Consider the following 20,209-nt stretch of genomic DNA (forward strand, 5'->3'; position numbering starts at 1 on the left):
CAGTGTGGTCTGCATTAGTGGGATGGGGAGCTGGGATATGCCCCCAGGAGGCAGGGGAGCGGGAGGGGGTGACCCCATAGGGCACTGGATGTTGAGGCGGTGTTGGGTAGGTGGGGCACACACGGCACACTGGGCCTCCTTCCAGGCAGGACAGTTGGCTTGGAGGCAGGAAGCCAGCTGAGAGGCTTGCTGGGCAGATGGAGCACCTTTTCCTTTGGATTAACCCATTCCTCTCCAGTGGTCATTTGGGGTGGCAGTGGGGAGCAGCAGCGGGCTACTCTTCTGAAATGGGGCTCTACTTCAGGTAAGTGAGGGCACTGAGCTGGGGCCTGGCCCCGAAGGTGAAGTTACCCACCAGGTTGGAGCAGGCATTGGGATGTGGCTGGTAGAGGCCTGATCTGGCGATGGGCTCAGAAGCTGCAGAGCTTCATCCATCTGCACCAGCCAGACCTGTCTGACCTGTCCCCAGCAGTCGAAGTGGGCGGTGGGCCAAAGGCAGGCTGCACCCTGCCCCAGGGAGCTTCAGTCTGGGAGCCTTGGGAGGCATTTCACCCTCCCGCTTACAGATGGTAATGCTTTGTACAAGTGCTGGGAGGGGGGCTCACCAAAGGAGACCCTTGTTGTGGTCTAATCCTCTGCCTCTGTCTGCACTGGGCTCACTCATGAACATGACCCAGTGTGAAGGGTTTGAGTCCCAGCTACCTAGGGAGGTGACTATGCAAATTATGTGCTCTGTACCCGGGTGTCCTCAGTACTGTGCAAAGAACACTGCTCCCTTGATTAGCTTGCTAGTTCGTATATGCAAAACACTTGGAGGAGTGCCTGCAACATGCAAGCCAGTGTTTGCAACTTCATTCTGTTTTTATGTTTTTGTCTTTATATCCCCCCTCCCTTTTTTTTTTTTTTTTGCCAGTCCTACCATCCCTCAGGTATCTTGTCTCTTGCCTCTGGACATGCATAGGCATGACCACATAATCAGTGGCCATTATAAGAATCGTGGCTTGGAGTCTGGCCTGTGGTGGGGCAGCATGTCCTTGTAACCAGTTTAGCCAAAGACAGCCAGCCCTTAGGCTTCCCAGGGTACAGTACCCTAGTTCATTCAGTTGTGCTGCTTCCTCTCCCTTCAGTGGTGGCAGTAGATGATTTTACAGATTGCTTCAGCATGCATGATCCAAAATATGAGTCTCTCCAAGGGCTCTGAATGATCTCTGACTATCCAGCAGCTCCAGTGCCCTGCCTAGAAGCTCCTAAAAGCTCCTACTCCATGGATTCAGCCCATGATGACTGAGGCCTGCCCATTCCTATCTAGGGTCATAGTGTCACATCTTGGGGTTTTTTTTGTTTTTGCAATATGTGGAGATAACATGCTGTATAGCCATAAAACTATGGTTATGCACACTCCTTTTATACCTAATCCTTCATACAGACAGACCTGCATCTCAAACTTGTCCCAACAAAACTGGGTTGTAAAACAGGTCACAGGAAAAGGTTCTGGATTTTCCTACAGGAAAGATGGTAGTAACCTGGGTAGGGCATTCCAGATTGCTAACTCACCAAGAAGCCCTGCACGTGACCAGTACTACATTATAAAAAGAAGGCTTGGCAACCATCAAGGACAACTGACACTTTTCTAAAAGTGACCCCAAACCTTAGTCACTGGACAACTTCTCTCGCAAACTCTACCATATCAGCCTTCTACCTGTACTGAATATTTTTCTTAAGTCGATTATATTGGCTGTTTTTCTCTTTGGGAGGTGGTCTATTTCCCACATCTGGAGCATGACTTTTGTTTCACTAAATAAACCTTTTTCATGTTTTTCTAAAACAAACAAAAAAAGCAATATGCTTAATACTTAAGACTCGTCCTATGCAACAATTTCCATGAATTCATGAGTCTGTTGTGCAAGTTATTCTTTTGTCATATAAACGTATATAAACACATAGTTATTAAACTAAGGGCTGCGTGTGTAGCTCAGTGATAGAGCACTTGCCTTCCATAAGCGAGGCCCTGGGTTCCATCCCAGCACTATAAAAACAAATAAATACATTCATTAATTAAATATTGGCTGTACAGCACTGGCAGAGAGTTGTACCAAAATTTGGGAAACATCTAGTCTAATGTCTTGCATTACATGGGGACACTGAACCAGAGACGGGAGGGGACTTGGGGAGGTCACATGGGAGATCCTAAGCCTCCTGACTTCCAGTTCAGAGTTACTTCCCCCGAGGCTGGACTGACCCATTACTGCCATCCTGAAAAACAGGAAGAGTGGTACTGGGAGCACAGCAAAGGTGACCTCTGTCACCCTCCTGCCAATTACAATTCCATTATTCATCTGAATAGGGGCCACTGCATTTTCCCCCTCAGGCATTAAAAGGGTTCCGGGGATGCATTAGATGATAGCACCTTTTACAAATGCTAAAGTGGGTATTACTTTTTCTTGGAATGTATTTCCCTATTTCAGGCAAGAATAATCTGATTTGTCCCAAATTGGTGAGGATCAGCAGAAGCTAGGTGAAGACTTGGGGAGTGGGTGGGGACGATGCATGGTCAGGTTGGGACAATAGCCCTTGCAATCTGCAGACCCTCACACAGGGCCTCAGTTCTGGGGTCTTTCTATACCTGACTCTCTTGTCTGGGTCCATTGCCCAGAGTATCCTGAGCCCATTCCCAGGGGAGACTCACTTGGTAGCATAGCAGGGAGGAACAGTGCTTCTTTAGCTCCAGAATACTGAGAACCAGACAGGAGTGGGGAGGCATTTAAAAATAGCTACAGGATCTGGGCACAGTGCTATACACCTGTAATCCCAGCACCTCAGAAGGCTGAGACAGGAGGATCATAAATTCAAGGCCAGTCGCAGCAACTTAGCAAGACCCTGCCTCAAAAAAGATGAAAAAGGTTGAGGATGTAGCTCAGTGGTAAAGTGCCTCTGGATTCAATCCCCAGTACAAAAAAAAAAGGAAAAAAAAAAGTTATAGTGTGTTTTCTTAACCACCATTCTACTGGAAGTCCCCTCTTTGTTCCCCTCTGCCCCTTCAAGAAACTGGTATAAAAGTCTGGTACTGGGGCCTATTAGAAAGTGGCCAGTGAGCAAAAGCTAAGCCAGTTAATATCTTTTTGTGCCTTAAAATTGAAAAGCTTTGAGTCGGCTGTGGTGGTGCAAGCCTGTGATCCCAGTGGCTGGGGAGGCTGAAGCAGGAGGATCATAAGTTCAAAGTCAGCCTCAGCAATTCAGTGGGGTCCTGTGAGACCCTGTGTCAAAATAAAAACTAAAAAAGGGCAGAGGACCTGACTCAGGGGTTAAGCGCCTCTGGGTTCAATCCCTATTAAAAAAAAAAAAAAAAAAAAAAGCAAAGCTTTGGATTGCCTCTTTGGTCAGTTGAGACATGATTCCAAATAAACCACATTCAGTACAGAAATAGGGAAGAATATGTCATTTTCTGAATTTCTTGTCCAACAACCCACTTCCCACCCACCTAGAGGAAACTGCTCAAGGTTAATTGTCCACTGGTCTGAAGCCCCTCTGACCACAGCTAGATCCTCAAGGACCCTTGGGCTTTTTCCAAAATTTCCTCTCTGATCTTGGGGTAGTTGGGGTGTTCCATGAGGACCTGTACCAGGAGAGAGGGGGTATGCAGCATCAGGCAGGGGTCCTGTCCTGGCCACTGCCCCTCCCTGCCAATGTCGGTGGCTTACATTGTGGCAGACTTCAATGGCTTCCACAAATTTCTTGTCCTTCAAGTAGTTGAAAGCAAGTTTGAAACCTGTAGGGGTCAAGGAGCACATAGAGGTTGGCAACCTCGTTACCTGAGGAGCCCTTCCCCCAATAGCAAGGGAACAGGCCTTGAGTTCTGGGGTCAGGTTGCGGGTCCTGTGCTGACCTCCCTCCCACACCAGCCCATGTGCACCTTGGCTGCTGCCTTACCAATGGTGGGGTTGGCATGATAACTATACTTCCAGGCCAGCTCGTAGTTGGTGGCTGCATCCTTGTAGGACTGTTCCTTTTCCATAATGAAGCCCATGTACTCGTAGGCCTTGCAGCAGGACTGCAGGGAAAGTGGGTCAGCGCCTCTGAGGAGGGGAAGCCACCAGTGCCCAGGCGTAGCGTGGGGGTGGGACCAGAAGTGGGCAATGGAGGGAGGTGAGCTGCATTTACCCAGGTGGCACAGGGACCCATGGGGCACCCTCGCCTTTGCAAGGGGTTAACCATGTGGCCCCCTCACTGCCACTCCAAAGCTGGAGACGCCCTCTTGTCACATTAGTCTGGTTAGTGGTGTGCTCAGATCCAGCAGACATCCCTCCAGCCTGACTGTACTTCTGCACCCCCTCGGCCCCACCAATGGCTTCTCTCTCTCTCTCTCCACCATGCCATCATGCCATGTTTTTCTTCTCCTCTGGGAATAGTCCAACCCCCTGCCTGGACTTTATCACTAGTGCTCCTCATTCCAATCCTGGATAGTTGCCCACATGCCCCTCTACACCCACGTTTTCCCATCCAGTTCCTGCTCAGCATCTCTGCTGTCCCTGAAGCCTGAGCATCCCTCACAGAGCTCCTTGTGGTTCCTGGACCCCTACGTCCTCAGAGGGCAGCCTTGCCTTGTTGTACTGCACACAGCGCCGCAGTAACTCGGAGGCGAGGTCGAACTTGCCGCCCTGACAGTAGATGTCCGCCAGCAGGAGCCAGCTCTTCTCTAGGTCCTCAGCGTCGGTCAGCGCCCACGAGACCTTGGCCAGGCGCTTGAGCTGCGTGCGTGCCTTGGGAATCTGCTTCAACAGCATGTAGGCTTGCGACATGGCCAGCAGGGCAGGGATGTTGTCCTTCTGCACATGGGGTGGGACGTGGGCTGTCAGTGCGCCTTGGCCCTTGTCCTCTGCCTGGCAGCCCACGGGTTCACCCAAGCTGGCGCACCTCGGCCTGTGCCATCTCGATGAAGGTACCAAGTGCCACCTCCACGTTAGCCTTCTCCCTGGTGGCCAGCAGGCAAAGGCTCTGCAGTAGCCTCAGCTGGGCCTGACCAAAGGCCGAGTGCGGGTAGAACTCACGCAGCAGCTTCTCTGCCGTGCGCACCCCGTGCTGCTCCAATTCCTTTCTGTTGGTGGAGCTGCAGGCATTGGGACTTAGGGCGCCATAGCACCGTGTGCCCATTGACTCCCTCTGCCTTCTCCAGCCTTCCACCTCTGCCCCCACCACACCCACATCCTTACTTGCTTTCAGTCATCAGGTTCTCAAAAGCCTCTCCGCCCACAAGCTCATTGTCTGGGTTCAGACAGATTTGTACCATATAGTAAGTGGCCCACTGGCCCCAAGTGCTGTCCTTCCGAGCTTTGTTTAGGAACCTCAAGGCTTCATTGGGCTGCCCTATGTGCCTGTAGTGGAGGAAACACCGAGAATCAGTTAGGGAAACTGAGGTCCAGAGAGTGCAGTGATATACAGGAGCCACTCAGTCTGCAAAGCAGGGGCTGGTCTTCCGGCTTCCTAGCCTGGAGGCTGAACTTCTGCTCCTCTGAGACTGAGCAAGATCTTCGAATGTCTGCTAGGGAGGGTCTCTAGCATACAGCACCCCCTCAACATGCCCACACCCAACTAACCAGCAGAAGATGCCTGTGCAGTAGTTGAACCCTGGCTCCAAAGGTACCCGGCTGGACATCTTCTTGGACGATTCAAAGAAGGCAGGTGCCTCCTCAAGTTTGCCACTTCTCCATAGCAGATCAATTAATTTATTCAAGACAAAAAAATTGTCTAAAATAAGAGAACAGAAATCTCTAGGCTGTGGTGGCCAATAGCTGTATCAGGCAGGGGCACTTTGGACTGGCAGGGAGAACAGGCTGAGATGCAGGGCCTCTAGGGAGCCAGTAGACACTGCCCATCTGGTTTTCAGTGTTGAGTGAATAATAATAATAATTATGCTTAATAATGGTAATAAAAATAGCCGGGCATGGTGTTGCATGCCTGTAATCCCAGTGACTTGGGAGGCTGAGGCAGAAGGATCACAAGTTTGAGGGTGGCCTCGGCAATTTAGTGGGACCCTGAGCTACTTAGTGAAACCCTATAGATGTACCTCTGGTAAAGTGTCCCTGGGTTCAAACCTCAGTTAAAAAAAAAAAAAAATTAAAATTTTAAATAAGGTAATAAAAGCCAGGCACAGTGCATGCCTGTAGTCTCAGCTAATGGGAAGGCTAAGGCTGAAGGATTGCAGGTTCAAGGCTAACCTGGGTAACTTGGCAAGACCCTATCTTAAAATAAAAAATAAAAAGGGCTAGGGGAGTAGCTCAGTGGTATAGTGCCGTGGGTTCATTCCCCAGTAACAAACACACACACACACACACACACACACACACACACACACACACAGCAGCAGCTAACTATGGTACCTGGCACTTGATGCTTTACATATATAGTAGCTACAGGATGCAGTAGGTACTCTTACTGTCCCTGTTTTATAGAGGAGAACACTGAGCACAGAGGGTAACTTGCCAAAGGTTACATGCTAGTACGTGGTAGACCAGGATTCAGACTTCTGTCTTGGACTTGCTGGTCCCGTGGGTAGACTGTGCTGGGCCTGCCCAAACTCTGGCTAAAGCCTCAGGTTTGGCGCCTTCCCCAGCAAGAAGGGGATTTTATGTTGCAGTGAGTGGGAATGGAGCTACACAGTGGGAGAATTTCTAATTCCTGTCAAGGGGTTGTGAACTCAGAAGGGGACTGTGTTGAGCCCCAGTGACTGTGATTTGGGGACAGACAGGCTGTCCTGGGTTCAGTGCCAAGTGCCTGGGACCAGGAACTGGCCCCTTGGACTCGGGAAGGGCCGGCACGTTCCACTGGGTCTTTATCAGTTTCCTGCCTCTCTGGGAACAATCAGAGAGGAAGGGGCTTCCTCTGCCTGGGCAGGAAGGAGGGGAGCAGCCGCCCTCTTGGAGAGAGTGCTTGCTGGGTGGGAACTGATGCAGGCTTTCTCAGTTGATGGGATTACCTGGCGCCTTCTCCAGGACTTCTTGGTACAGATTGATGGCCTCTTCGTATTGCTGTTTTCTAAACATCAGGTCAGCCATCATCTATCAGGAAACATTCAAGGCTCTGAAATTCCTGAGAGCAGTTCTATGTGGGCAGGCAGGGATGTTGGGGAATGTTGGGGTGGTAAAGAGGGAAGGTAGAAAAAGACTTCCGAGGAAGCGTCTTAGGCCCTGGGAGAAGAGGCCACTGCCAGGGCTGAAGGCCCTCCAGCCCCTAAGGCCCCTACCCGGAAGGTGAGGATTGCCAAAGTTTCCTTCCTCTGCTCTGCAGGGGCCTGGTCTCTGCCCCTGGGGTGGCCCTGGAAGAAGTCCAGGTGATAGGGAGAGGACAGGCAGAACCGGGGAGGGCTATTCCACACACTTGCCCCAGAATCTGTCCCACCCTTGCCTTCACCTACCGAGGGTGTGGTTTCCCAGCCCAGAGAGAACTGCACCCCCTCCCCTTAGACTGGCCAGGAGGCTGCTGCCCCCTGCCGGCCAGCCCACCCCTCCTATGGAAAGGTGGAGTAGGTGGCAGGTGCAGCATCAAGTCTCCGCCACAAAGCTCCTCAGAGGTGGGCCGGTGAGGCATCTGAGCTCGTAGTGAGGAAGCAGTCACCACACCTCCTCACATGGTCCCTGGGAGGGTAGGGAAGGGATCCAGGGCCTCCTACCACACAGGCGGTCTCATGGGTCTGCTCCATCTGCAGGAGGGTGGTGCAGTGCTGCTCACACAAGTCCAGGTGTCCCTGGAGCAGGTAGAGCCGTGCCAGCTCCAGCATCACCTGCGACAAGGTTGGACATAATAAACTAACCAAGTGAACACTGCGGGAAAACCCTGACTGAGGTCGTTTTTGAAAGCTCTTTCCCCCACCCTTCTTTCAGCTCTGCCTTCAGAGGATGTCCCAAATCCTCTGGGATAATGTCTCTGGCCCTCTCCTTCTCCCAATACTCCAGCCACAGCCTTGGTTTTACTCACTACCCTCTGAGAGCTGGGGCTGGGCTACCAACTCAAGTGTCAGCTTCAGCTCCAAACTCCCTCACCTGGGGAGCCCTCCGTGCCCCATGTACCCTTCCTCTGCATTCCCACAGTGCCTGCATCCTCATGTAGGCGCATACAGCACAGCCGCCTCATCTGTCCCCACTTTTCAACAGTAATCTATGGGCAGGGACCACATCTTGTCCCACCTCTCCAAGCCTCACACAGGACCTGACATATATTAGGTACCTGTTAACTGAGTGAATATTAATTGAATGAATGGATCCGTTATTAAGCTCTGTATCTATTCTTAGCTTTTTTTTTTTTTTTGTACTGGGCATGGAACCCAGGGGCATTCTACCACTGAGCTAGATCCCCAGTTTTATTTTATTTTTTTTTTTTATTTTGAGAGAGGGTCTCACCAAGTTGCTTAGGGCCTTGCTACATTGCTGAAGCTGGTCTCAAACTTGTGATCCTCCTGCCTCAGCCTTCTGAGTTACAGGGATTACAGTCATGCACCATCACACCTGGCTTGTATCTATTCTTACTGTGAACTCCAGTCACTATGACTTTTTCTAGAACCACACCTCCCTTGTGACCCTAAAACCAATTGGAAGCTTAGCCTGGGCTTCATGCCCAAGCAACACTGGCAGCCACAACCCTCATCAACTCCCTGCCCCCAACAGGGGCTGGAAAATGCCACACTAACATGACATTCTGCAATGGCTTCCCCAGTCCAGCCTTGCTCCCAAGAGCTGCAGCTGGTGAGGGTCCAGGTTGACTAAAGCAGTTATCTCATCCTATAGGCTGTGGCTGCTGGGGTCCCATGACCTTCGCACTGCAGCTTTTCAGAGAAGAAACTGGCTTCTGCGCCTGGTCAATGAACTCAGCATAACATGTTGCTTGGACAGAAGGTGCAGGGTCTTGTTTGGGGGCCACTCACCTTATTGTCCATGGGTGAGTAGGAGAGAGCATCCTTATAAGAACGCACTGCCTTGGCATATTCCTTGTCTGCCAAGTAGTGCTCCCCAAACTGGATACAGATGAAGGCTGCCATTTGCTTCTGGGAGGGGATCATTTCTGGTTGCTCCAGTGGAATTCGCTTCAGTATCCGAGACTGGAGGTCCAAGGCCTTGAGAAACCAATAAAGTCAAGATCAGAAACTCGGAGCCCAATGTGCCAGTTCATAGAAATTCCCATGCTCATATTTCAGAGCTAGTAATGTTAGACAGGGCATCTCAAATATTCTTAGACTGCTAGAGCTAATAAATTTGGCAAAGTAGCAGGTTGCAAAATCAACCTACAAAATCAATAGCTTTCCTATGTACCAATAATGAAACTACTGAGAAAGAAATCAGGAAAACAATTCCATTCATGATAGCCTAAAAAAGAAAAAAAAAAAAAAAAACTAGGACTAAGTCTAACCAAGGAGACCAGGTGAAAGACCTACAATGGAAAGCACTAAAGAAAGAAATTGAAGAAGACCTTAGATGATGGAAAGACCTCCCATGTTCATGGATAGGCAGAATTAATATTGTTAAAATGACCATATTACCAAAAGCAATCTACATACTCAAGATAATCCTGATCAAAAAGTGATGATATTCTTCACACAGAAACCAGGTACTGGCACAAAAACAAACACATAGACCAGTGGTACAGAACAGAAGACCCACAGACACATTCACACCTCTGGAGTTATCTGATCACACACTGGAGAAAAGACAGGTTTTTAAACAAAATGGTGCTGGGAAAACTGGTTATTCATATGTAGAAGAATAAAACTAGACCTCTGTCTCTCACCCAGCACAAAAAACAACTCAAAATGGATTAAAGACCCTGGAATTAGGCTAGAAACTATGCAACTCCTAAAAGAAAATGTAGGATCAATATTCCAGCATATAGGCACAGGCAATAACTTTCTCAAAAGAACCCCTGAAATAAGTCCCAAGAGTTAATAAATGGGATGGCACCAAATTAAAAAGCTTCTGCTTAGCAAAGGAAACAATTATGACTATGAAGAGAGAACTTACAAGATGTGAGAAAACCTTTGCTAGCTATTCTTCTGACAGAGGATTAATATTTAGAATATAAAAAGAACTCAAAAAACTTTACACCAAAAATCAAATAAACCAATTTATAAGTGGGCAAGTAAATGAAACAGATACTTCTCAAAAGAAGAAATACAAATGACCAAAAATACATGAAAAAAAGTTCAACATCATTAGCAATTAGGGAAATGCAAATCAAAACTACACTGAGATTTCATCTCACACCAGTCAGAATGGCAGTTATCAAGAATAAAATAATAACAAATGCTAGTGAGGATGTAGAGAAAAAGGAACATTCTTACACTGTTGGTGGGATTGCAAATTAGTTCAACCACTATGGAAATCAGTATGGAGGTTCCTAAAAAGACTAAACTTGGAATCACCATATGACTCAGACATATATGACTCAGACATGCCACTCCTTGGTATTTATCGTGAAAAATTAAAGTCATCATACTACATGCATACCCGTGTTTATAGTGGCACAATTTGCAATAGCCAAACTATGGAACCAGACTGGGTGTCCATCAATGGATGAATAAAGAAAATGCGGTATATATACATAATGGAGTTTTATTCAGTCATAAAGAAAAATGAAATTATATCATTTGCAGGAAAATGGATAAAACTAGGGACTGTAATGTTAAGTGAAATAAGTCAAACTCAGAAGGTCAAGGGATGTATGCTTTCTCTCACATGCAGAACCTAGAAAAGAAAAAGGAAAAGGAAGGTGGGGACAGATCTCATGGAAATCAAAGGGAGAACAGTAGAGGAAAGGGACCAAGGGGTGAGAGGTGGGAAGGGAGGGGGTAGTCCTGAAGAGTGATATTGGCCAAATTATATTATTACATTGTGTGCATGTATGACTATGTAATAACAAATCCCATCATTATGTACAGCTACAATGAACAAATAGAAAGTGTGGGAAAAAGTTGAAAATGCATTTAATACACCTACCCTACTTGACATCCTAGCTTAGCAACAGAGTACCCTGTAGGGTATCAATTGTTTATCCTGGACATCGAGAGTGGCTGTCTGGGAGCTGTGGCTTGCTGCCACTGTCCAGCATCCTAAGAGAACAGGACCAGATAATTGCTAGCCTGAGAAAAGATCAAAATTCAAAGTCCAATGCCTATCACTTTCACACCATTGTAAAGTTGTAAGATTGCAAGTCACGTCTTCCTAAGTCAGGGACATCTGTACTTGACTTTGAGCATATATCTGAATTTCTTTGAGCCTTATCTTTAGGTGGAAATGTCACAGTACTTATCCCAAAGGGACACAGTGGAAATTAAAGAAGAAAGCAAAGGGCCTAGTACAGAACCTAGCATAGAGTATTCAATACATGGAAGCTGCAATCATTGTCATTACTATTTTCGCCACTATACTTGGGGACAGTCACCACCTTACTTTCAGCTTTCCCTAGCCCAGCCCAGCCCAGCCTAGAGCATGACTGTTGGGGAAATAAACGGAAGGTGAAGGTCAGAAGTGAAGTCGAGGCCTCTTTTGAGAAAGAGATGTGGGGCCTTCCAGATCTGCAGCCCTATCCTTCCTATTCTGTAGCCACCATTGGGAAATGGCAGAGAAAGAGCTTGAGTGTTCAGGGTTAATTACCTTGTTCAGAGTATCTATCACATCTTCTTTTTTATAGCTCTTGTAAACTTTTGCCAGCAGAAGCAAGCACTTAACATCATTCATCATGGATGGGAAGTCTTTGGCTGTGAAAAGAAAACTCAAATGAGTGTTCAGTGGCCCCTGGGAAGCTGGTGGTGTTTAGGACTCCAGGCAACATGGGGAAGGACCAGGGAGCAGTATGCCTGCTCCAAATATTTAGGGGGGGTTAGCATGCCGCCTCACCAAAGTCACGGCCGAGTGCCTGTTTCAAAACTTTTTCTGCTTTGTTGAACTTCTTTAGCTTCAGTAGCAGTTCAGCCAGATCACAGCACAGAAAGTCCTGCCCACTAATCTTCTGGGCAGCCTCATAATAATTAATTGCCTTAGAGCAAACAGGAAATGAAGTCCTCAGGCCTCATTCTGCACTGGAGTGCCTGACACCACATTCCCCTTGGCGACCACCACTTCAGTGTGCCCCTTCAGAATGCAGAAGCCTAAGAGGCAAAGGGCCTCCCAGATGGCACAGGGCTCAGCTGGAGCAGGCACAGGTGGTAGCGGGTGTTCCCGATATCTCCCCTCATGTATCTTATCCCAAAGGGACACTGTGGGAGCAGGGAGCTGGGATGGGGCTCAGCCATCCTCCTCCCATCCAGAGCCCTCCACTCATGCACCCTCCTCCACCCTTGCTGCTGGTCAGTCTGACCTTGGCATACTGGTGGGTCTTCACGTAAGCTTGCCCAATCCTGCTGACCAAGGAGGCATCGTGTGGGTTCTTTCTATAGGCCTCGTCATAGACCTCCAGGGCCTTTTCAGGCTGGTGGGGAAAGTAACCAGGAGTCTTTCTCTTCTCTCCAACTGGAGAAGTGAGACTCGGGGGAAGCTATTTAGCAAGGCTGTGGGGCCCTTCACTCACTTCCTGAATGTTCATAAAAGCATCACCAAGAAGCAGGCTGGTGTGGGGGCCCGGCAGATGTTCACAGAGTTCCCTGCAAGAATAACCCAAAACTTCTTTCAGACCTGTGCATCCTGTGTAGTCCTGACTACATCTCCTCTTTGCTACTGATTCAAGCAAATAGTTACCCAGAATCCACTTGTGCATGAGGCACTGTGCTAGCTACCTTAGTCAGGTTCTCCTTGCCTTTTAAAAGCTTTTAGTCTTCTCTCTCTCTCTCTGTCTCTGACTCTGTTTCTGTGTCTGTCTGTCTGTCTGTCTGTCTCACACATTTTTTCAGTGCTGGGGATGGAACCCAAGGACTAGCACATGCTTGGCAAGCACTCTACCACTGAGCTACATCCCCAGCCTCACAAGGCTCTTTCTAAAACTCTCATCTGACCAGGCCACCCTCCTGTTCCTTCATTTCTCACTGCTGAATACCCTCCCGACTCCACCCTCAGCATTCTCCCCACCCCACCCCTACTCCCACGACTGCCGAGAGAAAGCTCTGTCTGAAGAAAGGTACTGGGGAAGGAAGGTACCTTTGAGGTCCCGACACCGAGTCACACAGAGACAGAGGTTTGGGCTTCTCAGTCCTCAACCAGCCCACACTGGTCATATCCAAGTCACTGGATATATTCTCAAGGACGGGCAGAACCAGGGGTCAGGGAAGAAGTATGCTCCCATGGTTTCTTCTGTCTGCTCTAGCAGCCAGGCCCAGTTTCCCACCAGAATGTGAACCACGTGAGGGTGCCGGGGGCGGGAGGCCAGCAGGGCTAAGGGCCTATCAGTTCTGTTTCCTTAGAACTCATCTGTAGTGTGAGCTGGCTGACCAAGGGAAATTCCATATTTTGATCAATGCCCTCCAAGAACACATTCTGGAGATTCAGGTTGAAGAACTACAATCAGAAAGAAACACCCCGAGATACCACCAGAGGAGAAGCTGTGACTGCTGCTGCTGGGACTCACCGGTAGCATCCGATGTACAGGCGGATGTCTTTGCGGGTGTGCAGGTAGATGCTGGCCATCTTCTCCTTGGCTTCCATGTACCAGGGCTGCTTGGGCGTGATGTTCCTCAGCATACTCAGTGCCATGTCCACATTGCCCTTGCTCAGGGCCAAGTCCACATTGGCAATGGTGATGCGGATCTCCTCTGGTGTACCACTGAATTCATTAATGGCATCTTGCATGACCTTGGTGGCCTCATGCTAAAACATGGAAACCAAATAGACCCTCCATTTGGTGTCATCCACCACAGGTGGCCTGACAATACCTGAAATCTTCTGGGAAACTTAAAGCAGTCACCCTGCCCGTTCCTGCCCCGGGAAAGGAATGAAACATGGAGTCTGAGCTGGGTTCAGCCAGGAGCAGACCTGCTACTCCAAAGTCAAGGAGAAGGGGGATCCAAGATGGCGGACTAGAGGGAGGCTGTGTTCCTTGTCGCTCCATAACTCTGGTTTCAAGCAGAGGATATCTGTTTCTTGGTGAGGCGGTTTTTGCTGCTTATCGATCCCCTGGTGTTTACCCCCATTTGTCTGCTGTGATCACCTGCAGTCTGCCAGCATATCGATGCCTTTTTTGAGTGCAGATTGCTCACTATCAGGTGTCTATCATCTGCCATTTGCCTTCCTCTGGCCGATCCATCACCTGCCTTACACCTATCCATCACCTAATGCACGAGGTTCACCTCCCAATCATCCGACAACAGTCAGCAAACTGATCGCCAACCGCCAGTGGAGCACCAGCTGCCTGCTGTTGCCTGGAAGTTCTCTGTCACCGTACCTACACGTTTGATTACACGTGGCTGCCGCCATTTTAAGACAACAGCCAGGCCCCGTAGGACCCCTGGCTGGACTGACTGAGCCCTGTCTCCAGGATCCCTCAGCCCGACAGATCACTCCCTGCCTCTGGGGCCCTCACATCGACTGACTGCTCCCTGCCGCCAGGACCCCCAGACCAACTGACCTTGCCCTATCACTGGGACCCCAGACTGACTGATTGCACCTGGCCTCCAGGATCCCACAACCACACCAAAGTCAAGGAGAAGGTAGACAGCAATGCCCTGCGGAGCTGCTTTGGAGGCAGAAGGGGAAGGACCTCTGAAGGTCCATGGCCACTGTTCTTGGTGAGATGGTGAGAAAGGCGCCTACTTAGCTTGGGGGTACAAGAACCCCCATCTCTAAGAACCTGCCTGTCTATAGTACCTCAAAATTGGGTGGAAATTCCCTCCTATGTGAGAACTATGGGCACAGCTCATATTTTCCTGCTTTTGGTCAAAGATATTTTAATGTTCTGGTAATCAGAACATAAAGGTCAATTGAGTTACTCTATATATCCATTTTGGTGCTTTTTGCTTTGAATTCAACCTTCTCAGACATTTACATCTCAAGCTCTGCTTTCTGTTATCCTGTATATTTATACCGTCTTTTTTTTTTTTTTCTTATTCTGGGCCTTTCCATTTTTAGAGTGGGTTTCACTGCTTGCTTGTTTTAACCACTGTGAAATATCCTTTTTATCTTGTAGGTACACGCTGGGCATGGTGGTGCATGTCTGTAATTCCAGGAGCTCAGGAGGCTGAGGAAGGAGGATCGCAAGTTCAAAGACAGCCTCAGCCAAAGTGAGGCACTAAGCAACTCAGTGAGACTCTATCTCTAAATAAAATACAAAATAGGTCTGGGGATGTGGTTTAGTGTTCAAGTGCCCCTGAGTTCAATCCCTAGTACCAAAAAAGAAAAGAAAAGAAAACCCTATTTCATAGATACATTTACTTCACTTCATTGTCATAGATGTATGTTCTTGGGCTCCTTGTCAATTTATTTTGTTTCCACTTTTTTGGGGGGTGGGTACTGAGGATAGAAACCAGGGGTGCTCTACCACTAAGCCACATCCTGAGTCCTGTTTAGTTTTTTACTTTGAGACTCAAGAGGATGAGGCAGGAGGAGCACAAGTTCAAGGCCAATCTGGGCAGCTTGGTGAGACCCTTTTTCAAAGTTACAAAATAAAAAGGGTGTGGGGTATGGCTCACTGGCCGAGCACCCTGGGTTTAATTTACAGTACAGCAAAGAAGGAAATTAGTATGCTTCTATTTCTCCCCATCTTCTTTTCTTTTCCCTCTCTTTCCTTTAACTTTTTCTTGTGATTATCATAGTGCAACTATTGCTATTTTAATAGCTCTTATTTCAAGAATTTAGCCATTATACTGGCTTAGAGTCAAAACTACCTGTTGTTTAAATGTAATTAGACTTATTTAGATAACTTCTATATTTTATTGGGCTGAATTATTATCCTGTTATACTTCAAATTTTTCCTCACTCAGAAAAAAAGACTTCATTTTATTTCATAGCTTGGTTGGTTGGATTATATCTACAAGTAGATTTTTCAGAAACATGTAGTTAACACTACACTTCCTGAGTTATTCCTTATTTTAGTGTCCTTTATTACTTTTACACATGAAAGACACCCTGAGGGACACCCTTTCCCATGCATTTATTAACATATTTCTATTGTTTTCCTGAATCCAGTATTGCTAAGAGACTGTGGGGGGCACTTTCTTTTCACAGTGAGTGAACTGCTCTCGGCCTAGATGTTCACAGAAGGCTCTACTCACACTGTGAACGACTGATTCCCACCACTTCCTTAGGATGTTCTACAAAGACATTTCTTAGTCTCGATTTTGTTATAATTTTTCCAACATAAAGAGTCCAATTTTCTGGTTCACATCTTCCCTAAAGGAAGTTGTCTCCTATTACATCTTTGCTACTTTTCCAGTTCCTTCCTCTCCTCTCCTCTCCTTTCCTTTCTTTTCCTTTTCTTTCTTTTTGGTACCAGGAATTGAACACAGGGGTGATTAAGCACTGAGTCATATCCCCAACACCCCCAGCCCTTTTTATTTTTTATTTTGAGACAGGGTCTCCCTAAGTTGCTTAGGGCCTCACTAAGTTGCTGAGGCTGGCTTTGAACTTTCAATTCTCCTGCCTCAACTGCCCGAGTCACTGGGATTACAGGCGTGTGACTCCATGCCCAGCTTGTTCTGCCTTCTTTAGGAATACCAATTATGCCTGTGTTGGCTGCTGTCTGTCTGATCTATCATTCCCTCTTGCAGGGGTTGGAACTGGGATCCTCTAGGAATGTCCTGGCTTTTCCCGGGGCTGTGCACGCTCCCAATTTATTAAGGCTCAAGTAATGCAGGCACCTCAAGGATTCTCACTTGCATGCCCCACTCTCCCCTCCATCCAGCGCTACTGGATGCATTGTCAGCTGAATGAGTGACTGAATGAATAACTATTCTTGGATGTAACTGTTACCTAACTTTGTGGAACTCTACTTTTAATTCCTTTGTTTCTCTTGGCATATTTGGAAGAAGGCAATTCCCCCCACCCCCACGATGCCAGAGATGGAATCCAGGGCCTTGTGCATGATAGGTAAGCACTATACCACTGAGTTACATCCCTAGTCCAGTGTTTTTTTTATCTTTAAAAAGAAAAGGCCTAGATCCCTCTCTGTACCAGAATCATTGCAGGAGAAGGCTAGAGGCCCAGGAGTTGATGGATCACAGTCATTGTCCTGGTCAGACCCCTTCCTATGAGCTGGTGAGGCTGGAGGCCTGTGAGGTCAAATGAACATGTAGAGTCCAGTTCCCCCAAGGTCTTGCTCTTGCCTCTTGTGTTCCCCATTGCTCCCATGGACCAGCTGAGGATACCCAGGTGCTTTCTGTCTCTGTCCAGCCAGACCCTCCAAGGCCTCAGGGCTGCTTTGTATGGTTGAACAGGTTGCGTACCACAAAACTTCAAACAAGGAGACATAGCTCATGAAGATTATGGTGTGACAGGCATCCACTGCATCAGTGTACTACCCAATCTACACAACCATTGCTGGTGGCCCTGTTGAGTCTATGTGCTCTGCCTCCCTGAGATTCTCATGGAGATGCTGAGGCAGACAGGGGCCAGATCATGCAGGACCTAGTAGGATCTGGACTTACCTTGAGGGCAATGGGAGCCACTGCAGCCTTTTAGGTAATGGGAGAGGTACGCTCCCCGTTGAATAAGGGACCAAATGATAGCACCAGCAAACATCAGAGAATCAAAGAGCTAGTTCCCAGGTTGGTCTAGGGCCTCCAACTTGCCCCAGTCCCAAGGGAAGACAGCAAGGCATTGCTCACCAGCTCCCCATTCAGCCGGAGGGCATCTACCAGTTCCAGCAGGATAGACACCCGCTCTCTGGGGTGCAAGGGGGACCCGCGGAACTTCTTGCCTTCTTCCACCTTCACAGTTGGTAATTTCATGATCATTTTCAGTGTTTTGATGGCCTCTGGATGGTCTCCAGATTTGTTGAGGGCCCTGGCCTTGATGAAGTGGTACAGGGGGTGGTCTCGGACCTAGGAGGAGCAAAACAGAGTGTGGAGCTCCAGTTCACTACTGCTGCTGCTCACGGCAGCCATCGAAAGCCACAGGAGCCAGGAAGCCACAGAACCACCTGTAGGCAGCAGAAGGTCTGAGGGATGCAGGTGGCCCCTAGGATTGCCTCACTCTCAAGGAAAGTGGGGGCTGCAGCTAGTTTGGCTTTGGGATGCTGAGTGGGCAGCAGAGCACAGAGGACCCCCACCTGGAAGTTGTGGCTGACTCCTAGCTCTAAGCTGTGGGAGCACATGGCGAAGTTGCCCTGAGCCAGGTAGATCTGGGACATGAGGAGGTGGGCATCCGCAGATGTGGGGTCCAGCTCAAGGCATCGCTGCAGTACACTCTGGGCATTCTCCAGTTCCCCTGGAAATCAGAGACAAAGCTTTGCAAACATGGATCCCGGGGGACCTGATGTCCAACAGGTAGAAGCAGGATGAACTTCGCATGTGTGGTTTCCTGGAAACACCTACACTGGGCAATTTACCCAGTTCTGCTCTGCTTCAGAGGTTTCTTCCAAAATTAAAACTACAGTTTTGCCTTGACCCAGACAAAAGCCAGGACACTTAAATCTCAGTCCAACACCTTCCTTGCCTCTGTGACCCTCTGGAGACAGCTAAGTCACTTGGCTGTTCCATCCAGAAGCTCAGGGGAAAATGGAAATCTCAATTCCCACAACTAAGAGCAGAACAAAAGCTAATAATAAGAGCAAATATGATAGTCACAGCTTATGAAGCACCTGCTCTACGTTCAACCCGTGCAAACACCTTGGAAAGTCTAATCTAACATCTGTGTGGCCCTGCAAGGTTGGTATCACCTGCAAGGTTGGTGGTGCTAGAGATGGAACTCAGGGCCTCAGATATGCTAAGCAGGTACTCTGTCACTGAGCTATATCCCCAACTCTGATCCTTGCCTTTCAGGTGTAGGAACTAGGGGGCTCCAGTGATGTAAGCCACTCAGCCCAAAAGGACAAAGACCACACTGAAGTGCAAACCCACCAGTCTCCTGAGCCTGATCTCTGAATCCCCTGGCACTAGGGGGCCAAAGGATCTCCCTGCAGCCTGCAAGTGGGTAGGGAGCTTCCTCCCTCTGCAGCCAGGTCCCTCAATAGTCTCTGACATAGTCCCTAACCTGCTTGGGTAGGTAGGATACACCTGCTTCTGGATTCCAAACTCCCTTCTCTCCTGTGTGCTGTGGAAATGGAAAGAGGTCACCATGGCAACCTAAGCATCTGGAGACTTTGCTTGGGCTCCAAACCAGCTGGGACCAGCTGGTGGTTGCTAGCACCCCTGAGGGAGTACTCCTGCACTGGACTTGAACCCAGGAGACCTTGAGGCTGTGGGTAAATCTGGCACCCAGATGATCATGAGAGGATCAAGGATGAAGACAGGGAGCTCTCAGCAGAGTGAACCCCACACAATGTAGTGCTGGAGGACAGATACATGGCCAGAGTACTGTGTCCTGGATCCTGTAGAAGCCCACAAGACCAGATTGGTTTTTCAGGCAGACAGGATGGGGTGAAAGGCCACCAAAGAGTACTTTGGGAGATGGCTGTATGTCCAGTGAGGACAACAGGACACCCATAAAGTGTCTCCCTCTCTTTGCCTCTCTCTCCAGGGTCTGGGTGTTGAGCTGGCAGGGCAGCCTCACAGTCCAGGGCCCCACCTCTGCACCAGGCCTTCCCTGACAACTTTTTTCACACTGATCCCCACCAACACCCGCTTCTTTGTTTTACTTTCCTCCATAGCATGTCACATTCTAACAAACAATACCAGGTGCTCAGGTGTTTGTATTTCCTCTTACTAGACAAGTCATAAGGGACTCTTTGTCTATTTGGAGTACTACTGTATTCCAGAAGTTCATGGGTACTACCTGCACAGATCAAGTAAGTAATCTGCAAAAGGCCTGAGTGGGAGAGATCTCTGCTGGTTAGGGAGGCCGGAAAGGGTACTGGGGAATGAGGTTGTGCTGAGTGGGCAGGCCAGGAGGGCAGGTGTGTGTGTACAGCATGGCTATGCATGTGGACACAACCTGAGGGGCAGAAGCCCTGTCCAGTTCCGAGTAGACAAACAGATGTGAGAAGACACAAGGCTCCTCCTAACCTCCAGGACCTACCTGAAAGATACTTGACCTGAGCCATCACAAACAGGGGTTCCAACATAGCTGGGACTGCTTTCACGACAGGACTCAAGATCACGGTGACTTGTTTAAGAAGCGGAGACAGAATCTGGCCTGGTGCCCGGGGCTGT

At 48.7% G+C, this 20,209-nt stretch overlaps 1 protein-coding gene across 2 annotated transcripts in view; it reads right to left on the reverse strand.

The window, feature by feature from the left end:
* Positions 1 to 3,116: 3,116 nt before the first annotated feature.
* The window catches only part of TTC21A (tetratricopeptide repeat domain 21A), a 34,272-nt gene continuing 17,179 nt past the window's right edge, over positions 3,117 to 20,209 (reverse strand). For both annotated transcript variants that reach the window (XM_079115611.1, XM_079115610.1), the window contains exons 12-29: positions 20,076 to 20,205; positions 18,169 to 18,326; positions 17,726 to 17,941; positions 13,537 to 13,775; positions 12,547 to 12,619; positions 12,337 to 12,447; positions 11,877 to 12,015; positions 11,634 to 11,737; positions 8,912 to 9,100; positions 7,664 to 7,774; positions 6,971 to 7,052; positions 5,592 to 5,742; positions 5,208 to 5,369; positions 4,912 to 5,104; positions 4,599 to 4,823; positions 3,928 to 4,048; positions 3,699 to 3,766; positions 3,117 to 3,613 (exon numbers count right to left, since the gene is read on the reverse strand). In XM_079115611.1, the coding sequence (XP_078971737.1) occupies positions 3,536 to 3,613; positions 3,699 to 3,766; positions 3,928 to 4,048; positions 4,599 to 4,823; positions 4,912 to 5,104; positions 5,208 to 5,369; positions 5,592 to 5,742; positions 6,971 to 7,052; positions 7,664 to 7,774; positions 8,912 to 9,100; positions 11,634 to 11,737; positions 11,877 to 12,015; positions 12,337 to 12,447; positions 12,547 to 12,619; positions 13,537 to 13,775; positions 17,726 to 17,941; positions 18,169 to 18,326; positions 20,076 to 20,205 (2,550 nt within the window). In that variant the 3' untranslated portion in view covers positions 3,117 to 3,535. The remainder of the gene's footprint in view (positions 3,614 to 3,698; positions 3,767 to 3,927; positions 4,049 to 4,598; positions 4,824 to 4,911; positions 5,105 to 5,207; positions 5,370 to 5,591; positions 5,743 to 6,970; positions 7,053 to 7,663; positions 7,775 to 8,911; positions 9,101 to 11,633; positions 11,738 to 11,876; positions 12,016 to 12,336; positions 12,448 to 12,546; positions 12,620 to 13,536; positions 13,776 to 17,725; positions 17,942 to 18,168; positions 18,327 to 20,075; positions 20,206 to 20,209) is intronic.

This window comes from Sciurus vulgaris (genome assembly GCF_902686455.1).
Source record: "Sciurus vulgaris genome assembly, chromosome: 16".
NCBI classification, from domain to species: domain Eukaryota; kingdom Metazoa; phylum Chordata; class Mammalia; order Rodentia; family Sciuridae; genus Sciurus; species Sciurus vulgaris.